The sequence below is a fragment of the Poecile atricapillus genome, chromosome 2 (genome assembly GCF_030490865.1).
Source record: "Poecile atricapillus isolate bPoeAtr1 chromosome 2, bPoeAtr1.hap1, whole genome shotgun sequence".
Classification (NCBI taxonomy): domain Eukaryota; kingdom Metazoa; phylum Chordata; class Aves; order Passeriformes; family Paridae; genus Poecile; species Poecile atricapillus.
Genome location: NC_081250.1, coordinates 127415753 through 127439744, shown reverse-complemented (window position 1 = coordinate 127439744; position 23992 = coordinate 127415753). Strand labels below are relative to the sequence as shown.

Sequence of the window (23992 nt, the reverse complement as noted above, 5' to 3'; positions counted from 1 at the left end):
AACAACATTAGTTAAGGCAGATCAGCTAAATGGAGAACTTCAAATGTGTTAGAGAAAAGTCTTTCCAAGGTCTTTCATTACTTTCTCTGTTATAATCAAAATAAAATACACCAGTAAAACCCTTAATCATAGTATCAGTTTGCAGCCCATCGTGCTAAGTAGAAATCAACATACTGAGTGGAGCTTATCTTCACCCCCCTTCTTTTCACATGACCAAAACCAGTCATTACCTTCTCTCTTTCTCCATGTACGTCACAAAACAGCACAATGTTTCCAGCACACATGATAATCCAGCAGGAAGTACATTGGAGCCTGTTTGATTAAAACTTGGCCACTTAGGTCAGTCAAGAACATCTGGTACTTTTGGCTTCTTTGTTGGCTACTCATTGCCCAATCTCCACCTCTTCAGTTGCCCTCTCTCTCACTAGCTTGCTTTGCATAATTACTTCACTATGTAATTAATTCTTTGTGCTTAGTCAGTTTGTTCCATAATGGATTAATTTTTTTAATTTATTCCCTGCATTTTTTTTGTGTTCTTAACAAAGTGTGATTCACCTAATTACAGGTTCTCTGTGATATTGAATCCAATTGCTATAATTTCTTTGCATATTTATCACCTCCCATAATTGACTGGCTGTACAAACGCTTCCCTTGTTTTACCCACTGCTGTTCAATAGCTCTGTTGGTGGTTGTGCTCTTTAGAAGGACACATCCAGCCTCCACCTGCTAGCTGGTGACTGCATTATCATTCTCTGGTTTATAATTTCTTTCATCCTCCTGACAGATAATTCCAGTTTGATTCTTTCCAATTACATTTTAGTATTTTTTTTTAAAGTCTGTCCTCATCTTTAGATTTTTCCCACACTAGAAATTAATCCGCTTCCAATATTCTGGGTTTTGATCTTCTACTAAATCACAAAGTTATTTAGTAGAGACAAGTGTCGCTTGAAACAAGTGTCTCAAATACGTTTTCCAGAATCACAGTCACATTTATTCAGCTTTTACTAAAGTGCATATTGACATTGCTTTGTTCTTGGTAGGACTTGAGTGAGAAAGCTAAAATAAAACCATCATAGGTATTTCTACACATGCTGCAATTGCACCTCTGGATCATAAAATAGACAGGACCTCCCTTCTGGGAGATTACCATGTTAATCTTCAGTGATATTCAGTATCTTCAGAGCCTATATGTTTTCATATAGGCTTACTATAAGAATAAGAAATTACTTGAATTTACTTACTTTGAAATTACTTACTTGAGATAAGAAAGTATCTCAAGTAAGCAGTGCAGCACTGCAGAGGAAGGGCTGCTCAAAAGGAATTTCAATCCTCTCCAGACCCTCTTCTGTTCAGGTACTTGAGAAACAGTCACTCTTCCACTAAGAAAAAAAGTAAAATCAGAAGCGTTGATAGATGCTCCCTTTCATATATTAGCCTACCTGTTACACCTCGCCTCTTGCATAATAAGAATTCAAACCCAACTCTCACACTCCTGTAGAGCTGCCTATCTACCTGTGTAAAACCTAGAGAGGTGTGGGAGGAGGTTCCCTGGCCTTGCCAGCCTCTGGGCCATCATGCAGAAAACAATGCAAAACCCTGTGTGGATGCTAGCTCTGGAGCAGGCAGCAGAGAGCCTGTAGAAATTGCAGGCCACATAGCTTTCTCAAGTCCAGCCTGAGAAAGTGGCCTGGGAAGTTTTAAGGAGGATTCAAAACAATCCTCAGAGACAGAAAACAGCCTTGCCAGGTGCTGTTTGTCTGTCCCTTGTTTTCTTTGCAGGAGAAAGTCAGGGGGTAGTGTGCCCCACTGACCAATGATGGTAATGTAGTAATTTGCTAACCAATAAGAGTTTCCTTTCTGTACTTTCTACGTATCAGTCTATAAAATAGAGCTGAGGTAATAAACTAGGAGAAATTAGTTACTCCTAGTAACTAGTTAATTAAACTAGTTACTCCTGAGTAACTCCTAGAGAGTCTGTGTCATCTCTTCCCAGCCGTTCCTAATAGAGCGACAACCCTGTGGAATCCAAGAAGTCAGAATGTGACATGGCGCATGTAACTCACCTAAACATGCATCATGGAATAAGCCTAGAAGTTAATCAAAAGAGTAACCATGCAGGAGGAATGAAGGACTTTTATTTCAGTATGTATTTATATGACAATTGTTAAATAATTTAAAAAGGCGGGAAAAAAATCCTCCCAACAAGTATTTGACCCTATTGCAGATAAATGAGGCCCATAGCCAAGATCTTCTCTTCTCAGAGAAGAGTCTTGATCACTAGCTGTTATACAGAATACGGTTGCTCTCTCTTCCTGGAAATAGAAATAAAGCAGATGTATTTATTGAGGGTACCAAAATCCTATGCTGTAAAACCTTGGCTAATTCTGGTTAGTTAGGTACCAACTAACTCTGCATGGACTACAACTGAGTTAAACCTCTGAGAAGGGTGATTTGAATTAAATGAGAAATTTTGCAGCTAAAAACCTCTGTTTGGCCTGTTATGAATTTGACTCTTAAGTTGTTCTAAAGTGGCTTTACAAAGCCTGTCCCTTAGCACCAGGAAATCCAGAGTTAAATAAGTGGGTTTTATTTCAAAAAATACAAATGAAGTATGTGATTTTATAAGCTGCAGCCCAATGAACTAAACCTGCCAATCCAAAGCAACTTTGAAATAATCTTATTCCTTGTTGCCTTATCCTTTATGCTCGTCACTGGCACCCAGAAAACAGGCAGCTATTATTCCCATAAAACGTTTTTTTTAAAGATTACCAAGGACTTGAATATGTTTAATCAGCTTGCTTCCACTCCTGCTGATGTGAAGTCTTTTAATTCCTCCCAGATCTTCATTTTTCACATGAGTGACAGGTCTAAATGCTAGGAAAATAAACTCAACTTCATACAATCTTTCTTTCTTTATAGAAAATAAATAATACTTTTGTTATACACTGAAGTTGCAGGTTGAGTTATGATGGACCTACTTGCTGATTATTTTATTTCACTTCTGCTGATTTCTGGACCTTTTTTTCCCTGCACATATCATTTGTTCAAAAAACATTGCTTTTAAATTCACAAAGGTGTGCATTTTGTAATTTCAGAGCTGAAGTCTTTTCTGTCCATAGGTTTCTTGGTTTGTTTTTTTTTTTTTTCTTGAGATCTTTGTGAACCTATAGTCATTTTCAGATATTTTGGATTGCTCAAGAACATCTCTGTGAGGCAAAGACAATCAGGCAAGTGGCTAACTATGTCAGAAGTATCACAGGGAGTTTTAGACTGGGTCTCTTATTCCCATTCAATTTCTCCAAATGCAAAATTTACTCCAGCTATTCAAGAAAACCTGATCTCTGTTACTTTGCTGGCAATGTCAATTAAAAGACAATTTGAGACTTCTAGCATATTTTGAAATATTTAACACTTTGCAAAAAGAGGAAATGTCCCAAAAAAATCACTGATTTTAAGGGCTTAAAATTATGTTTCTAAGGCAGATACATCACTTCTAGAAAGAACAAATTACTCAAACATTAGTCACTCTTCCTCCTACTAGCAGACTCTACCCATGTCTTTATAAAATGTTTCCTGTTTCAAACAATGCTGTCTACCCTCAAGTGTTTCCATGAACCATTGAAATTGCCACTGCTGTTTGTATATTGACTAAATTAATTTCATCATGTAATCATGTTGTAGTTTAGCCCCAGCCAGCAACCAAGCCCTACACAGACTCTTACTAACTCCCCAACTGGCAGAATTGGGGAGAGAATTGGAAGAGTAAAAGCTATAAAACTTGTGGGTTGGGACATTTCATCAGTTTTTTAGGGAAGGCAAAACCCATGCACACAAGAACAGCAAAACAAGGAGTTAATTCACTTCCCATTGACAGGTGAGTGTTCAGCCATGTCCAGGAAAGCAGGGTTCTAATCCTGTGAAACTTGGGTAGATAGATACCATTCACTCCAAACTTCCATCCTACTTCTTTCCCTCACTTCATTTACTGAGCAGTTTGAAAAGTGTCATATGGCCTGGAATATGCCTTTGGTGAGTTTGGATCAGCTGTGTCTTTCCCAGCCCCAGTCTCCTCTCCAGCACGGCAGTATAAACAGCAGGAAAGGCCTAAGCCCTGCTCAGCAATAACATAAATATCTCAATGTTATCAACCCTGTTCAGCACATGTCCAAACATGGCCCCAGCACCAGCCACTGTAAAGAAAATTAATTCTACCCCAGCTGAAACCAACACAGAGCACAAACATCAAGCTACACAAAGTTTTCAAGCAACCAATCATGTATTCAGCAGAAGAAATATGAAGTATTCCTTTATCTTTGTCTTTTTGTCTACCATGACTAATTCTCTTCTGTGTTTCTGCCAAGTACTGGAAAACAGGTCAAGATAGTTCAGGCCAATCAGATTTGCAGGATTATTTTTCATTACTGAAGGAACAAAAAGAACAACATAAAAAATGTTCTTTAAATCAACTTTGCTTACATTAATCCTGGTAATAAACATCAGAAATGAGTGGTAACATTTACAACTGTATTACATACATAGCAGCTCTATAATTAGTACTACACTAATTGCACAATCATATAGTAGTTTTTAAATATCAGTGTATTTTAAAATAACATTTTTGTAAAAGTCACTAAGTTAGCAGTAGAAAGAAGTATTTGACCATATATATTTAATTAATATAAAATAGACATTATGCATGGGTGTTCTGATGGAAATATTGCTGCCACCAAAGAAAAAGAAGATAAATGTGAGTCAATGTTTTATGAATCACCCTGTAAAACAATATATTGTGGATTCAAAATTAAATAAAATTATGTCAGCTGATGATTAAGTTGAACTAAAATGTGCTTTTGAACAGACAAAAGAAGAAGCCCAGAAAACTTTATTTTTCTATTAGTAACTGCTAGCCATGACAAGTTCTACTTTTACATACATCCAACCAGTAGAGATGGGAGGGGAAGCATAGATGTGATACTGGTCAGATTGGTAGGGAAGGCAATGGAGCTGGCTGGGAATTCTAGGAAAGAAATTCTTCCCTTCCTGAAGTATAGCAAAGCAAAAGCACTTTTTCTGTTCTGCACTCAGAGTGCTACTATCCAGCTGCTGACATTTATTCATATCTTAATATCTAAAAATTTATCTGAGAGAGGTAAACAATAGGTTTAATAAATTGCATCTTGTTCCTTGCTCCTTGGGGTCCTAGGCAGATCACTGGTATGATTTCAGTAGACCTCTAAATTTAATCAGATTTATTTGGAGGGATGCCATTAAGCAACGTTTTTCCCACAAAATAATACTTCCACAACTGTCACTTTCCCCTTCAATCTTAAATCAATCAAACTTATCCCAAGACAGTTTTAAAATATATTATCCTTATGGGAAGGCCAAGTACCTAGAATGTGTAGACACCAGTGGACTGCATTCCTCAGCTCCCACTACTAATGCATTGGGAACTTCATCCACCTATATGCCAGTACAATGAGAATGCAAATAATTCAGAGAAACTCAAACACTTTATTTTGTTGAGTAAGCATGGATCTGTATGTTTTGAAAATTGCATTCATTGTTGGTGCCTTGGCATGATTTTGCCTTTTTTCTCACTCATGATTTTACCACCTTGACCAAAGTTATGCAAAGCTGTCCTGCAAGCCCACCACCTACCCAATGGATCATTATTTATTCTGGAAACCAACAGTTGTATTCTAAATTTTCCCTTAAATGACTGCCACACTGTTCTTAAGGGAATTTCTTTTGGGCTGGTTTCATAAGTTAGAAGACTACAAGCTAGATTCAAGTGAAGAGCAACGGGTTTGGTTTTTTTTGGAATGTGACTATGCAGATAGACCTCTCAATTTCACACAGAAAGAGAAAACTAAAATTTGACACACAACTAGTAGTGGTGCTAGACCCTGATATCCTAATATGAACACAAATAATCCCTGCTAGAAATTTATGAATCCTCATATGTGAAAATTTGGAATATTCGTGGGATTGGAAGGTTTTCCTTCAGTCTGGATGCAGTCAGCATTTAATGATCATTATGGATTCAGACATCAGACTGAATACTTTGAGAATATCTATCAAACTTAGAAGTTATTATCTTCTGCACTGGAGCGTTAATGTGCAAGCACCATATATTTTTTACTTGGTGCTTTTTGCTTCTCATACATGTCATTCCACAGATGGATTGTCTTATCCAGGAGCCTGTTGCGCTAAACAGTGTGACTACACTGGTATTTTGTTTCAATGAAGAATGCCGTTCTAACAAAACTCTCTTGATTGTCCCCTGATTTTCTCTTTTTTTTTCCCACCAAAAAAAACCAAAACCCTTTAGGAACTCATTATTGGATTCCTTTAGAATAAAACCAAACCAGGAGAATAACTCCACAAGTCAAACTACTTTACTCAAGATGCTGAGTGTCACTAATTTCAGTGGATCTCAATACACCTCATTTGAAATTTATCTGCCAGATATGCTGGATATTTATATCTGACAGATAACAATTCAATGCCATGCTTTCAGCACCATTTCACTGCTCTAATTGTTCATATCAGATTGTGTCCCATGTTAGTATAGATAGAGCTAGGACTAACTACTATAACAAAGAAAATTCCCAAAACGAGATGATTACAGAAATGCTGAGATTAGCTTTGCTGTCACTCTTCATTGAGTACTTGGTTTTTTGGATTGTGGAGTCAAGGCAGGGAGAACTGGGATACTACAAACCATGAATTCAAAAGGGAGCATAAACTGCAACCAGTGCTGGAATTTTTAACTCCTTTTAAAGGAATGACTCTCTAAATACAGAGTTTAACTATCAGAAAAGCAATTTTACACTATCCATCTAAAATAGTCAAGGTTTGATTTTCTTTGAGCTGTCTCAAAATACAGCACATACAACAGGCTTCTGATTTATTTGCTGTCATGCTTTGCTGTCAAGCTATTTCCTCTATCATATTAAGGTATTTGTGAAGGCTGAGCTTGTTCCTCCATTATGCAAAGTGTCAGACTGATGAGAGCTATCAAATTATTTTTCAATGTGAAAGTTTGAAAAAAAAAATATGGGACTAATTATAAGAAAGCATTGCTTAAGGCCACTTAAATGGCAAGAGGTCATGCCATTTGCTTCAAACTCTTCAGACTTCCTACTTAGATGACTTTCAAAAAGCTGCTAGTAACAGAAATTAAGAAATATGCTAGACAAAGTACAACATACATCCTTAATGGTGTATTTCAGTCATAATTTACTCAAAAATGAACAGTACTGTTCTGGCAGCTGAAGCAACATCTTAGATGCAGTTCAAACACTGAAGTACAGATAATTTTATTAGCATTTCTTTTCATAATAAAATTAGCTATTTTTCATTTTTCTTTCTTTATTTCACAAGGGATATCTGGACAGATGTATCTGTTCTCTACCTTTCTGGATGACTTCTTGTCCCTCATAAATAAGGAAGAGCTCTGAATTGACCATTGTTGAGCTGGCTACTGATGAATCTAGTTAAAAACTAAGAGTAAATTACATATTTGAAAATGTGTACTTATCATAAACATGGTGTGTACAGTTGGCACTGAAATAGATTTATGCAGGATACTGTTCAAAGTCATGTCCCAGAAGCTGTTTTTTTTTGTATGTATCTACTGAAGAAATAACGTCAGACAGGCTGTGATTCCTTCAAAAGTATTATTATAATTCTTTAAAAATTAATTTTCAAAATTTAAAACCTTTTTTCTAGATACAGAATCAGCAAAAGCACCTGAGCCTTCAAAACCTGAAAACTCAACTGAACCAGCTAAGACAACTCAACAGGAAGAGCATGAACTCAAAGATGGGAAAGAGAATATTAAGTGAGTAAATTAAAAAAATGTGAAGATTCTACCTGATATCCTGACTTAACATTTCTGTGTGCCATATTTCAGTTCTTTAAAAGTCCCTCTTCTAAGGATCTAATGAAGTTTATTTCAATTTATATGAGCATATATATGAGGCATTCATTTATTATGTGCTTTTGATTGTTATGTGTATCATCCTAAATTGCTGGAATGAGGAAAAGAATTTTCTCAACTACAGTTATATGCTAATTTTAGCAGTGCTGATGCTGAATTATGACTATATCTTAGCAAAAAAGAAAATCTCAGAATTCTGCCCCAAACCTAGAATGTTTGTCACATCATTCTGACTTGAAACTTTTTACCCTATACTTTTTATTTACTTTTTTTTTTAGTTATACCATTAAATCAGCATTAGGCTCTACAGTAAGAAGATTAGTACTATCTCTGCCTGAGAAAAGACAAATAAATGAAGCAGTAGTATTCCTTCAGGGGAAAATCTAGGATCAATGAACCTTTGTAAAAAGCTGCAGTAACTGTTTTGTGAAAACAGAAATACATATGAAGCCTAGAAGAAAATAAACTTGGAATAGTCAACAGTAATTTCAGAAGCAGAGATTCATAGTTTCATGGAACCATAGAATTCTTTGGATTGGAAGGGACCAGATTTAAAGATCATCAAGTCCAACCCCTCTGCAATGAGCAGGGACAGCTATAAATGGATTAGGTTGCTCAAAGCCCCATCCCAGCTGAACTTGAATGTTTCCAGGGATGAGGCATCCAACACCTCTGGTAACAGGTGCCAGTGTCCCACCACTCACATTGTAAAAAATTTTTTCCTTATATTTAATCTAAATCTACCATCTCTAAATTTAAAACCATTAAACCTTGCCATGTCACAACCCCTGCTAAAATGTTTGCTCACATCTTTCTCACAGGGCCCTTTTAAATACTAAAAGGCTACCAATGAGGTCTCCAGAAGCCTTCTCTTCCCCAGGCTGAAAAACCTCAACTCTCTCAGCCTTTCCTCATAGGATAGGTGCTCCAGACTTCTGATCATGCTTTTGGCTCTCCTTTAGGCCTGCAGATGACACCACCCAGCTTGGTGTCATCTGCAGATTTGCTGAATGTTCACCTGATGCCTCTGTCATGGAGGTTCCATAGTTTCTCTGGGCAATCTGGCCCACCTTTGGCCACCTTTATTATGAAAATTAAATGTAATTAAATTTTCCTTTGCTTTAACTTTCTTCTTTTGCCTCTCATCCTCTTGCTCCGTACCTCTGGCGCTCTTTCTAAATCAGAGTATGTAGTTAGACTTCATTGCTGCAAGAACATGCTGTGGATTTGTGTTCAATTTGTTGTCCACCAAGACCCTCAGATTCTTTTACACCAAGCTGTTATCTAGACAGTCAGCTCCAAGTCTTTACTCTCACATGGCCTGTTTTTATGCATCATGAAGTTTCTGCCTTTTGAGATCACTTTGAGTGGAGAAAAACACGTACACTCAATACAAAACAGGGTGGAAACTTCTCCTGCTTGTCTTTGCTTTCTATTGTTTTGATTATTCCAATGAAACAAAGAAAAAGTTTTTCCCTGACATGGAGTTAATTTATAGAGATGATTACCTGTTTCCTCCCCTTTACTAAGACAAACTTTGTGCCTGGAATTAATCAAGCAAAATGCTACTGCACGTGCCTCAATAAAATAATAGATGCAATTAAAAATAACTCTGACTAGAAAGAATGGAAAAGTTATAAATAACTTAGTCACTTCAATGTGAACCACTAGGTCAAGAATTAAAACTTAGATGAGAATGTCCTTTTTTTTTTTTACCATATAATATGTTATTCAATGCTTACAGTTCCACTTGTAAATCTTGTAACCATGGTTAACATAATTGCTATGTGCTTATGAAACAAAAGGGTATGTTGCTTATTAGTAGAAACAAAATCTGTCTTTTAAAAGGAAATTAAAAACATTTACGTTAAACATTGCTTTCTCAGAGGTGTTCTGACTCAGAAGTATCTATCCAGATATACCTAGCCAGTCTGATTTGAGCAAAAGCTTCTAAAAATACAGTAAATATTTGGTAAATTCTACTGCTTTAGTTAGCCACTAAATTCTGCAATAGGGTCTGGAAGTCATGGCATTGGTGTCATTGTACTGGCATGAAGACTAACTAGATTTTTTTGACTGTCAGAGCTGAAGGGAGAATTATTTTAAAAAGTACATTTTAGAGAATTTAATTCATTGTTTCTTCAGGTTCATGGCAGTCTAGACACTGCTTCTGATCAAGATTACTGCCCTATTGAGTCTATGTGTTCAAATTTGCTAACTAGAATATTTTTCGGGAAGTGAACTGCCTTTATCAGGTTGAGAAAAACTGAGAATTTGAGTCAAATAGATACATGTGATCTACAAAAGTAGCAGTAAATGAAACATGCTCAAACCACTGTCTAGCCTGGTAAGACAGTCAGGATAGTCAACTAAGAGTCCCAATGTCCAGGAGTTTTCTCTTTTGTCACTGTTTAATTCATATTTGGATAGTGCTCAAACAAAGATCAGTAATGAGTGCTACCCCTTGGGCAACACCAAGCTGTGTGGTGCAGCCTACAAACCAGAGGGAATGGATGTCATCCAGAGGGATCTTGACAGGTGTGAGAGGTGGTACAAACCTCATGGAGTTCAAAAGGACCAAGTGCAATGTCCTGCACATGGGTCACCCTAACCACCAGTATCTGTACAGCCTGCATGATGAACAGATTGAGAGCAAACCTGCAGAGAAGGACTTGGAGGTATACTGGCAAATGAAAAATTAGCCATGGGATGGCATTGTGTACTCAGAAGTCAAGATCCACCTGTATCCTGGGCTGCATCAAAAAAAATGTGGCCAGCATGTCAAGGGAGGTGATTCACCCTTGTCTACTCCACCCTGCTGAGATTCTACCAGAAGTGCTGCATCCAGCTCTGGAGTCCTCAGCACAAGATATGGACCTGGTCTAGAGAGAGCCACAAAAATAATCAGAGAGGAAAGGCTGAGAGAATTGTGATTGTTCTTGCAATTCTACAAGGAGTAATGATTTTAAAGAGGGCAGATTTAGACTAGATATGAGGATGAAATTGTTTTGTGAAGGGAGTGGTGAGACACTGGTTTGTCAGAGAAGTTGTTCAAGGTCAGATTGGACCTGACATGGCTCTGTGCAACTTGATCTAGTGGACAATGTCTCTGCCCAAATGGCACTGACTAAATGATCTTTAAAGATCTCTTGGAAATCAAAAAATTCTATGATATCAATATGATAACAATATCTCTGTGATATTGTTATGGAAATCAAGATTGGCAAAATAGTGGTAGAATTTTCTTACCTGGAATTTCAGACTTTGGCAAGCAGAGCAAGATCCAAGCAACAGACTCCAGCAACAATGCAAAGTGGTGGACCAGGTTTAGTGTCCATCCAGGGAATCCAGTCAGGGTCAGTGACAGGGCTGGAGACAAGGCTGCAAGAGAGGTCCAGAGTGTGTCTAGGAGACAGGACCAGAGACAGAACGGGAGGTAGACACACCTAGACATAGCTCAGGCAGTGGCCAAGGCCTGACCTGAAGTGGAAAACGAAGACCCATGGGCATAGAGTGTGGGTGGAAGTTCCACTGGGAGTCCCAATGCAATTAATTTATGTAGATTATTCTCCTATGCTAATTATCTTTCAAGAGTCAAAGTTTAATCAAAAGTAACCTGACTTGCAAGAAATCATACGTATGGCCATTAACTCTGAACAATATACTTAATGAAATAAGGTTAATGGATATATATTTTTTCACAATCATATATATCCAGAACTCATCAACTTCCATGGAAACATTAATAGAAAAGTTTTCACCTTATCTGCTTTTATTGTGACATTTAACTTTTTAAAATGCATCTGTGCAGGCCCAGATACATAGAATAAGGAAGAGGGAAGGAAGACAATTTTACTTTTTGGAACAGCTCATTTTTTCATTTCCTGTTAAAGAGCAATTTATTTTTTTGCTTGCTAAGTGAATGACAATTTTGACAAATACTGCATTTGCTCCTAAAAAGTTCCCATAGAAATTATTTGTCCACAAAACAAACAAACAAACAAACAACAATCTGCCTTTCCCTCTCAGCACATCCTCATTTTTAAAACACTCCAGTACATGGTGACGGACATCAATAGCGAGTAGAGACACACAGCTCTGGTCTCAGCCACCTGAACACTGAAAGAAGAAACCCACAAGAATGGAGGATGTAGCAAGCACTGAATTATGGCTTAGTGACTGAAACATTTATTATCTGCTTCCTAATGACTTGGATAGAATTGCACACAAATTGGCTCTGCCTGGCAATATATTTTTTTCTCCCCTCTATCGATAATGTAATAGAGCAACAGGTAATTTTCATTAATAGCTCTTTGCTGAGCAATAATAAGCTCTGGAAGGGTGGGCTAAGACTACCCTGTCTCTTCACAGCAAGAAATAAGGGAGCAGAAGAGCACTGAGCAACTCATTTGCACTCTAATAGAAGACAGGGAGTCTTATTAACAAGAAACTAGCACAAAGCTTCAAGGTATGAGACAAAGAAGTTGCATCAAGTCAGAAAAGACAGCGTATGGAAGAAGCTAAACAAAGCATCTGACAATAGAGAGCAGAGAAAATGAAGGAGCACAAAGAGCTTTTACGACCTCTGTGTCTTTTAAAAGCCTTTAAGCCCTGTTGAATTTATAAGAGTATTTCATCTTCCCAGATTATCAAAGAGATTACAATGTACTATTTATACTAAGGCAGTACACTGAAACCCCAGTCAAAGATCATGAACCCCTCTGTGCAAAGTACTGCATAAAATAATAATCCATATTTGAAGGCTAAATGTTCAAGACCACAGAAAGGAAAAAATTGCAGTAAGTACCTGGGACTTTCTGTGCTTTTAGATTTTATCTTTTAGATTACACTGCATTCTCAGTTATGTTTAGAGAAGAACAAAACATTTTATCTGATATGCCACCTTCAGAATCTAGCTATTACAAATAAAAAATAAAAATACAATATAAAATACATTAAATAAATTTAAATAAAATATTAAATTTATAAGAAAAAATAACATTCCCACACAGAAAGCATACTTGCCTGATTCTGCTTTTTCCAGTGCAGAAACACAGCTTTCAACATTTCCAAAGAAAAGTGAACTCCAGTGCTGCAAACTTCCATATGACCATGACTGGTTCAGGCAAACTGAACTTCATGCTTGTGGTTTGCCTTTCTCATAGCCACATCCTATTACTTAATAGACTCTACCAGTCCTTCTATAAAGATTTTTTTTTTTCCTCTTTAATTTGGCTAATAGCAAGAAAAGAAAACAAAACAAAGATTAAGAGGCAATTTGCTATGTGGTGCATAGCCAGGTTAATAAAGAGAACTCCTGCTGGTAGCATGTTCTTAGTGAGTAATGCACTTCATTTACCTCAATAACCTCGAACAGGAAAATTACCGTACTTATTAGTGCTTGCCATCCACTAGTTCCATCAATTCACCAAGCAGATGCACCTTAGAGAAACTATGTCCTATCACAAGTACAGAATCTCAGCACATCAGTGAAACAGACCCAGTATCAACCCTCTGCAGAGTCTCTAGAAATCCTTGATTACTGTAGGAACGCCAGGGATGTACGAAAATGATGCTCCTGGCAATAAACTCCAATCAAATTTAGATGAGGTAAAACAAGGCCAATGCTGGGCCTTACAAAAAATCCCAGTTTAAACACAGTCACGAGTGCATTTTATGGAGAGTTAATACATTTCCTTAGTTGTCTCCAGCTAATCACTGCAGTACTTGAAATTGTAAACAGATGTAACGCATCTAGTATATTTATTACACCTGACTGAAAAGACATTAATGTGTTATAAAGAAAAATACTTTTCTTAGCACTTATATTCCCTCTGCTTAGGCCTTTTTTCTTTTGCAGAGCCTGTCACTTTACTTCTTGGACATCAGTTTCTGAAATTACTACATTGAGAACCTACAAATTAAATAGAAAGGTGATGGTGTGCTGTCTGTACCAAAATGGATTAAACTTGCTGTAATCTTTGCTGAAATGCATTTTCCCAGAGCCTTTAAATTCTATCTGCAGGATGCAGTTACCCTTGCTATTTAATTTCACTCACTCTGCATGGCAATCAAGTAGGTAGCCTGAAATTAAAAAGTAGAAGATTCAGAAGTTTTCCATTGAAGAATAAATGAAGCGAGGAAAGGATAGGAATGTCATTATACAGACTGAAATGCTGGGGTTTTTTACCCTTGCATTATTTCAAATCATATACTCATAATATTAATATATATTTATTGTTAACCATATCAATGGAAGAAATTGGGATTTTTGGAATATGTAACAAAGGATGGGTATAGTTTGTCTTAATTTACCGCTGATTGATTTCTTTGATTAAAAGCAATTTCTGTGCATTTCGTGTAAATCCCCCATTCACTTAATATTTTTCAAAGTAAGATATTCAAATATTTTTTTGTAAATGGAAAAATTAGAATTTATTCAGAATATTATCCCTGCTATTATATGTTGAGTCATTTTCAGAGAAAAAAGCAAAACAATGAGCATTGTGACAGGAACAAAATGTGTATTACTACGTGTAATATAAAACTTTATATTTAAATTGCACTTGTATTTAAATCACATTTTTACCAAATATTTGTAAATATATCAGGGCCTTTCTTGACAAATCTAAGAGGTATAAGACATAATGCTTATCATTTAGTAAAGGAAACTGATTATTACTTCCTGACAAGTGTAAGTACTCATGCCTATGTTTAATCTCGTCCAACATATTTTATTAAAACACCCTGTCCCCAGTTATTTACTCTTTTTCCAAACCTTAGCAATTTAGGATGAAAACATCCCATCCTGTACAGCCCAAGAGAGGAAGAGAGGAAACAGTGACAGGAGAGATATGAGGGTCAGATGAGAAGTCAAACACATCTGGCAGCCCGTTTTTATTCAGAACCCTGGGTAAAGGATACTCAGGAGAAGTGTGATGAGCAGTGTCTGCAGGGAACAGCCTCCTTTGTTGCTGCTTTTGGAAAGGAGTGTGCCAGGGTCCTGCAGAAGGAGAAAGGATGGTCATAAATAGCAGTAATTGGAAGTCATCTCAGAGGAATAGGTTCTTTCTCTCTGAGTTTCTTTGTGATCCTGGGAAAGGTACTTGTAGTCGGTTCCTAGACAGGCTGCTGCATAACAGTTTACCCTAATGAAAGTAGATTTGCAACACAGATGGTCACACCAAGGTAATTTTATATAATTAGCACAGGCAAAAATGGCCCATGGCATGAAGTTTGGAAACACACACTGAAAATTATAGAATTAACTGACATTTTTAGTCATCATACAATTATTGCCCTTGTAGCAAATCCTTTCCATTCGGGAAAGAAAAAAAAAAAAATAGAAAATTGAAATGTGCAAATGGCCAAAAAAGTGAGATAAAAGATAAGGGACAATTGCTTTTACCCCATGTTCAAAATGCATAGGACAAATTGTACCAAAAGAGGAATTGTACCATTGACGAAGAAGAAATTATAAAATGAAGCTAGTGAAGCACAGAAATAAATTCTTTGGGAAGATTATGGAATAGCCATGGCTAGACATATTTCAGAAAAGATTAGATAAGAATCTTTCAGGTGTACCTCATTCTGCTTTGAGCTGTGAGGACAGGATATCCCAAACTTTTCTACAGCCTTATGGTTGTATGATTATTTTAGGGACTCTATGAAAACAGATGACAAATGAAGACATCCATTGGAAATTAAGTTTTTCAAATTTGAGACTTTTTTCCAGCCTTTGAAAACATTCACAATGGGAAATTTTATAGAATTTTTATTTTAGTTTTTAATTCCCTGCATATTAAGAAAAACTGAAAGATAGAAAATAGGAAGAAGGGTTTATGCTGTGCTCATGAACTCTGTACAGCACTGTATCATACTCTGATTAAATTATTTTACATAGCCATAAATTAAAGGCTTATGTAAATAAGGTATGAGTTTGTATTTAAATGTTAAAATGTTAAAAATTCCTGATAAGTGGCAGATGCCCAGACAGATTTAATTATTACAGATAAGAAAGCCCCAATGACACAATAGCACCAGATAAGGAAATAAATGAGAATTATGTCCTTATTATACTTTTGTTCTAAAGCAATTAGTATTAGAAATTATTCTGTCCTTTTTTTTCATACCATAGTAAATACTGCAATTAAACAACTTTATATCACCAGTTACCTTAAGGAAAGGTGACTTTTTCATAGGTAATTGATATTTTCAACATTCATACTACTTTCTTTCTACTACTTTTATATTTCCTGCTTCAGAATTTTTAATTAAAATAAAATCTTATTCACATTTTAATATGGTACCTCAGTGAGAGTTCCATGTGTTCAGCATTGAGTCAGACTTCTCCTTAGAGAGTACTGTAAAGAAGATTAGAGGATTCACAGATTGTTGTGATTGAATAACTAGGAGGATTGTCAAAGAAGCTGCTGTTAAAAAAAATTGAGCTAAAAAGCAGAAATCTCTGCAGCCTGGATAATTAGATTTCAGTCTGCATTGCATCAAGAAGTTTATTCTGAGTTCAATACCAATGGATAAATCTGAAAGATAGTGCCTTTCTTGAACACTGTTGCTCCCATATCTCTTTTTCTTTATGAATACAACATGAGATTTGGGAAATGATTGATCCATGCATTTTTTTTCAAGAACATTTTCTTAGGGCCCAAACAAGCATGATCTCTGTACAAAGATTCTGAACTACAGGAGAGTCATGAATTCCAATGGAAAGATTTTTTTATATGTTGCCTGTATGATGCTCATAAATGCTTATGGCCCATTCTTGCATATATATGCATAAAACCAAAAGCAACACTAATATTATGGTATCACTATGTTTAAATTAATGAAACAGGTAATAAAATATATAGTAAGACAAAGGAAAATCAGTTTAAAATAAAATTGCATAGTGAAGAACAACTTAATCCTAAAATGAAATTAAATAAAAATGTGATTTGTTCTGTTTTATTGCAAAGAAAGGTCAATATAATGCCAGTATTTAAAAAATGCAGCAAATAGAAAAGGACATGATCTTCTGTATCAGTAAGGATGGGTCTTTATCAGACACTTTCCCTTGCTATGGGTTGTTCAGATTAGCTTTCAGGAAAAAAAGTTATCACTCAAAGAGTGGAAAGGCATTAGAATAAACTGCCCAGGCAAGTATCTCAATGTGGCACTTCGTTTAGGGATAATTATGATGGTCCTGAGTTGGCTGCTGGACTAGATGATCTTGAAGTTCTCTTCCAAATTTGATGATTCTGTGACTAAAGGAAAAGATGATGGGTCGGAGGAAGACACTTCTTTCAAGACTGTTAGGGAAAATTAAAATTTAATTAACTTCTTGAAAGTCCATGGAATCTAGTGTGTGAAGGGCTTGTTCCAAGACTTTAAGATAATATATTTATCTTAGAAACTTCTTAACACTGGAGCTGTTAAGATTTTTTGAAGAAGAATCAGGTGGTAAGTATACAGGTTAAGTCACTTATCCACCTTTATATATATATAAATATTTATATATTTCAAACTCGTTTGCTGAAAAGGATTTCCTGTCATGTGGCATACATTCTTTTGCTTTCTTGGGAATCACAGCCTACAACAGTCTTCATGATCTTAGCTAATATAATCTTGAAGTCTGTCACACTTGTTTCAACTGCTCCTCACTCATAGTAAAAGCAGCCTAGAGTTCTGGTCATTAAAGGCTTGGAAACTTTTTTCAGACATTTAACTCATGATAATTCACTGTGTCTCTGTTCACATTTATTCTTCTCACTTTTTCTCAGCTCAAATACCTATTTTCCCATGGTTCTCCACTCAAATTTGATCTTATAGACAATGATCTTATTATGTTTAAATTTGTTTTTTTGTCCTTTCCAAAGTCATGTTCCAATCAGTCTTGGCCATTCCAAGAGACTTTCTTGAGTCTCCTGTGGGAATACATCTTTTGAGTTTGGCTGGTCAGAATAATTCTCACATTGGCCTCTATCCCAAAATTAATGTTAATTTCCCTGGCAGTATGTCATACGCATTCTACAGTTACATTTACACCAGCGTTTTTCATAGCCAGATTGTGTATGGCTCATAGGAAACTTCCCTTTGACTAAACCCCTGGACATTTATCCTTTTGTCACCTGCAACTGATGATCCCAGCATTTACAAAAGAAATTCTTACAATACAGTTCTAAGTAGGTGCCTGCAGTATGGGACATTAGATTTGTCCTCATTTCTATTACTTGGACTAAATAATTCCAATTTTCCTGCATAGAAATAATTCCTACTTTTTAATCTTCCAAATCCAAGGTCCTATTAACATCATTAGTACACTACTACATTTTGTACCAAAATCATGAAGGAGAATATTAAAGCTCACTCCTAAAACCCTGTCAGCACCCTGTGCAGATAAAGGAGAAAAATAGTCCCTCTTCACAATCAATTCAGAGCAGAAACTTATCTCAGTCATTCTGAACCTCTCCTCAGGGAAGCCTTTTTTTTTTTTTACTATAAAGACAGTATAATAAAAATAGTGAGTTAGCTTTTTGGAATACCTCTCTTGCTGTACCAAGCAAGTGACTAACATGTTTGATTTCTTCTCTTACAAGTTTTCCTAGTAATTTAGGATGACTGATCTTAGGCTTGGAATTCAGGGCTTCTTTGGCATTACTTACACTGGGATTGTCAACAAAAATTGAGGATGTGTTTTTGAATAAATACATTTCATGATGCCTTGAATTATATTTTTTTGTCTCTCCAAAATTTTTCTCATCTGTGCCATCATGTTTTGTGTATTATCATATCCATCTGAAAATTTATTATCTGAATTATAGGGCCTCCATAATTTATTCAGAAAAGACAAATTATTTTTTCAAGACACAGATTGTAAATGCAATCATAAATCACAACATCAGAGCTCTGTAAAAGCATTGAAAGCTCTATTGCAAGACCAAGAACTCTATTTCCATGTAATTAGAAAAAAGTTCCTTAATTGCTGCAAAAAAAAACAGGGTTATAACTGAAATGAGCAAAATGTCTTATGGATATTTTCCAGGCAGCATACATTTATGAAATACATGTTTTCAGGGGTCATTTGGTAGATAAAACTGAATTGAACCCAGGAATTTAGTGTTTGTGGCCAGAAAAAGGGAGGAATTAAAAACCCAGATTGTAATTTAGTAAAGGGCAGAACTTTTGAAATAACTGTTGCATTTCTTATCAGTGTTTGTTTGAACTCTTAACACAGAAAACTTCCAAGCCACAGTACTTAACAGCTATTGCATACATTAGTATTCTAATGTACTAAATACTGTACTAAAGTACAGTATTTCCATAGCCTATTTCAAGGTTATATTCTTTTAATATGCCATAGGTGTCTAAATCTCTTGTGGCTTGGGGAGAATAAAGGCACTGCAATTTTATCACTAAACAAACAAGTATAAATCTAAAAGTTACAAAAATAAAATCTACAAATGAAAAATATCAGAAAACTACATTGTTATACTTCTCATGTTACATATATTGCTATCATTAAACAAAATATGTCTAAGGTAGTAACAAGACTGTGTGTGCACAGTACATGAGCCGCCATCCTGATTTTCATTTCCTAGGCTACATGAAATTACTTGCACAGGGAGTAAGTGTTTCCACTCTGTAAAGGACTACATGGAGAGTAAGTAATAGAGACCTAGGCCTATTGTAACATACTGCACAAAAGTCAAAGATAAATTGCTTAAAGAAAAAACATCCTTCAAGAATAACAGCTTAGAATAAAATCCTAGCAGCACATGAAGCAAGAGGAGTCAAGTTTAATTAAAAGCGATTTAGTGAAGTTTAAATGGGCTTCATTAGCCTAGCCAATTTAAAGTGCACCCCCCCCTACAAAGTACATATACAATAAACATCCTCAAATTTGCTGTGTTCAACATGAGGCTTCTTCCATCTGTATTAACCAAAGAAAATTTAAAGTAAGCATTTCATTACAAGAAAATAATGGAGTAGGAGTTAATGCAAGCCAAATGAGGAGTAGGGCAAGGAAAATCAATTTCTCATCAACTGCGGGGCAAATAACTTTAAACTAAGTCACACAGATTCTAATCAGTACCAAATGGAAACACGGTTCCTCTGCGCTACATTGCACCAAATCCATGATTGAGGAGACTTTAACTTTTGTTGGAAAATCTGTGAAATAAGAGGAAAATCTTAAGCAATTTGTAGTTTATTCCTAGAAAGAAGATAGAAGGGGCCTTTGGCATGACACTTGTAAGTGGCACCTATCTATAAGACAGCTAATGACCTGAGCAAATACAGCAACCTCAAAGACTAAGAACTATTTTAAATTCTTTGCACAGAAGCAAAAAAACTAATTGTGAAATGTTAGTTCAAAACAAGAAAGGATGTCATCACATTGCAGATAGCCTGAGCAAAGGGACAATGTGACAAAAAAGGAACTGTGATGAGATTACAAAATGCATCAGAACTGTTTTGATTAATCTCCTGTCTGAGGAGTTTTAAGAAATAGACAGTATACAAGACTTCAATTAGAGGAATGACAAGCATATACTTCCAAACTTCTGCTTCTGTTCTTGCTTCTAGCAGTGTATCTCCACTTTATCCAATAATTGTTGCTGAAGGATTTTTACATGCTTAAATTATACTTCCTTGGGGACTGTGATTTGTGTTGAGTCTCCAGAACACTGGTTCTCAAAAAGCTACACACATCCCACTCTGACACTTTCCTTTTTTAGCTACAGCTCCTTCTGTTAGAAATTTCAAAATAGGTTTAGGTCTTGAGGAGACATGGTGTTTATTCAAAGATCACTTTGGAGTGGTGTTTTCTTCCCTATTTCTTCTATGCCATTTCTTCTCTACCCAAGGTACTGTCATACAACTTTCCCCCCTACTCACATTTGGGAAGATTTTCTCACAAATTGGACATTTCAAGCATATGTCACTTTTGGTCTGCTGCTATTCTTGCTGAAGCCACATTGCTGTGGTACTTGGGACAGAATTGAAAGACTGCTGAGAAGGAAAGAACAATTTCCTGCTGTAGCCCCTATATATATATTCCTATCCTGTATGCCCCTATCGGGCATAGCTTTCAGGATTTCAGCACAGGGTGGCAATTGTGACCTGTCTGGGAGGAGACCTTGAGCTGGCCTGTGCCAGCCACAGCCATTTCCAGCCATCTCTGACATCCCTGTGTCACCTCTGCTGAGAAGGGTGGAGTCAAGGATACAGAAAAAAAAAATCCCATGTCCTGGTCTCTACATAGAGGAAGTCCATATGTGTGGCCCAGCTGCCAGCTGAGTTGCATTCAAAAACAACCCCAGTCTGCAAAATCAGACAGTAGCAACAAATCAAGGATGAAATTTCAAGTAAGAATAAGCACAGAAGAGTTGATCAAGAATCACTTTCACCTAGATTTTCTATTTGACTATCAGCATGCAAGCATTAGTTTCAGTGCTAAGTATGAGTTTGCAGGTGTTTGAAAATCAATAGTTCTCAGGTTTGAACAAAAGCTGTGAGTGCTGGAATATCAACTCAGTGTTACTATGAGCAAACTCTTAGCAGAAAAAGAAGAAACCTCAGCAAGAAGGGTTTTGCTTCCACTGAAAACAGATGCATTTTTTTTACCTCATGTTACCCATAATAAACCATAAAAAACACAGAATAAATCAATTTTCCCAACATTAAGGAGTGTAAAGTGAGCATAAGTCCCTCCTCCTCTACCTGCATTTCCTGTCATCATTAGGATGTTTCCATGTATCAATGAGCACATTTTTATACACAGATGTAAAGAGGATGCCTTATAACTTAGTGAATACCTCAGGTAAGCTCTAGGCCTTGCACAGCCACAGTGGGACTTGGTGAAATGCAGCAGTGCAATAGGCTAAACAGGGTACCCTGACCTTCTCTGCTTGAAATAACACACAGACTGCTGCTGACATGAGCAGGAGGCAAGAGCAGGTAACTTGGGTTTCCACTTTGCATGAATTAAGTGATACGTATAAGCACTGCTCGACAAAGATCCAATCTTAATGTCTGACTTCAACTCAGAAATAGGATTACCACTGTTTCTTTCCCTCAGTTTCCAGTTCATTAAGCCTTTTTTCTCCTTTTGTTTTAATTAGCACACAGAAGCCAGCACGTCCAGGTTTCCAAACAAATGAGTATGCTGATGCCCAACTTCAAGAGATTGTCAAAAAATTGCGTGAAAGAGCAAATGTGTATAAGGAAAAGCTGAATGATCCAGTGATATCTTCACCTGAAGCAAGTCCTCCAGTTTGTAAGTCCAGTTTGTATTCCTAAGCCTCTAGAAATAACTGTGCATTTGTTCAGCTTAAAACTGAAAACAATTTTGTGGTTACAAAATAATGTGTTAATTTTTTGCTAGTGTTTTTTTTATCCACTGGAAAGCATCCCTTTGTGCCCTATGAAGTCAATTTGTTCCTATTTTTCTACAGTAAGCCAGAGTCCTTAGGTACAACCTCCCTTTGAATGATATCACTGAAGAATTTGGGGAAAAACCTTATAGAGGCAGCATCTAGAATCATTTGTGTCAAGAAGTTTTCTGGATTTTCAAATAGCTCCCAGAGATGTTTATTCATGGAGACGAATCTGAAACATATGAAGAAACATATATATATCTTATGAGTGGATGTTAGTCACTTTGATAAGAGATCTTCTGTGTAAATAAAGTAAATAAAGCTTTAGCCTTGACAGAAATCTGGACACACTGAAGACTTTAAGTCCATGCTTTAGGTAGAGCAAACTCATCTGACATAAATTAATCATTCACTTTTGACAAAATATTAAACATAAATCAATTTTTCTCCTCCTCAGAGGAAAGTTTGATTTTCCTTTTCCTTTCCACAAAGATTTGAGTGTGGTGGTTTTATGTTCTGGCACTTTTTAGAAGCTGTTCATTGAGTGTGTGTTTTTTAAAAGACTGTAAAAATGGTGCCTGAAGAAAAATAAAATATACCAACTGATAAACTTTACTTTAAAAATTGTTTCTTTGCTGATCTACCTCATTTCCAGGGAAATTCAGTAATATAGATATTGCATTCTGTAACATAAGTGTCCTTTTTATGAGAGTAATTGCACATGTTTATACCAGTGGTGATTTTACTCTTCAAGTGTTTTTCTATGTATTTAATATAGTGAATTTAGCCACTGTCCAGTGTTTTTAGAAGATATTTTAAGATGATGAAGCTTTTGTTCATGTTAAAACTGGGTGTATTAATTGAGCCATTATTAAAATACCAATATTTTTGGTAATCTATGTGTCTAGCACCAAAGAAGGCACCACCCCCACCAAAAGAAGAAAAAAAAGATGAAAAAAAAGAAGAAAAGAAAGAGGAGGCAGAAGCAAAGCCAGAAGAGGATCATTACTGTGATATGCTGTGCTGTAAATTCAAAAAACCTCCAATGAAAAAATACATGGAGTACATGAAGCTACCAGATACCATTGACTCATACACAGGTACATTTAAAGCTGTGTAATAGAATGGGGTAAAGTCATGTTGAAGTGACCTGGGATTGCATGGCACCTGTGAGCTACCATAAGATACATATTCCAGTTTGCAATGCCCAGGGACACAGAGGTCCTGTCCTAAACAACATTTATTCCAAACAAGGACCATCAAACATGAGTTGCAAAGATGGTATTCAAAAAGGTGTACTGCAAACTGACCAGAATTAGAACCCAAGTCTTCTATTTCTTGATGTGGAATTTGTACCATTCATTAGGGCCAAACAGTTCTTTTGTCAGTTATAATACACATGAGCACCATGCAAAGTGATCATATAAGTTTCTTCAGATGCACTGAGTTCTATATGCTCTCATTTTTGTATGTTCCTGTGCAAGAAGTCTGTGACTTCTATTTCCAGGCTATATCACTTTAGCAGCATTCCAGCTGCAAAAGGGAGAATGGGAGGTTGGTCCCATTCCTGGGAGACCCACTCTTCCCAGAGACTGCAGCAGAACGAATGTGTTTGTAAAAATGACAATAGGCTCCAGGTTCACACCTCGACACTCAATGCTTTTCTCTT

General features: G+C 36.3%; 1 protein-coding gene across 1 annotated transcript in view; it reads left to right on the top strand.

Moving 5' to 3' along the window:
• The window catches only part of CNGB3 (cyclic nucleotide gated channel subunit beta 3), a 65109-nt gene that overhangs the window by 4462 nt on the left and 36655 nt on the right, over nt 1-23992 (top strand). Inside the window, 3 exon segments of the mRNA XM_058831145.1 lie at nt 7738-7849; nt 22069-22246; nt 23294-23423. Of these exon segments, the coding sequence (XP_058687128.1) occupies nt 7738-7849; nt 22069-22246; nt 23294-23423 (420 nt within the window).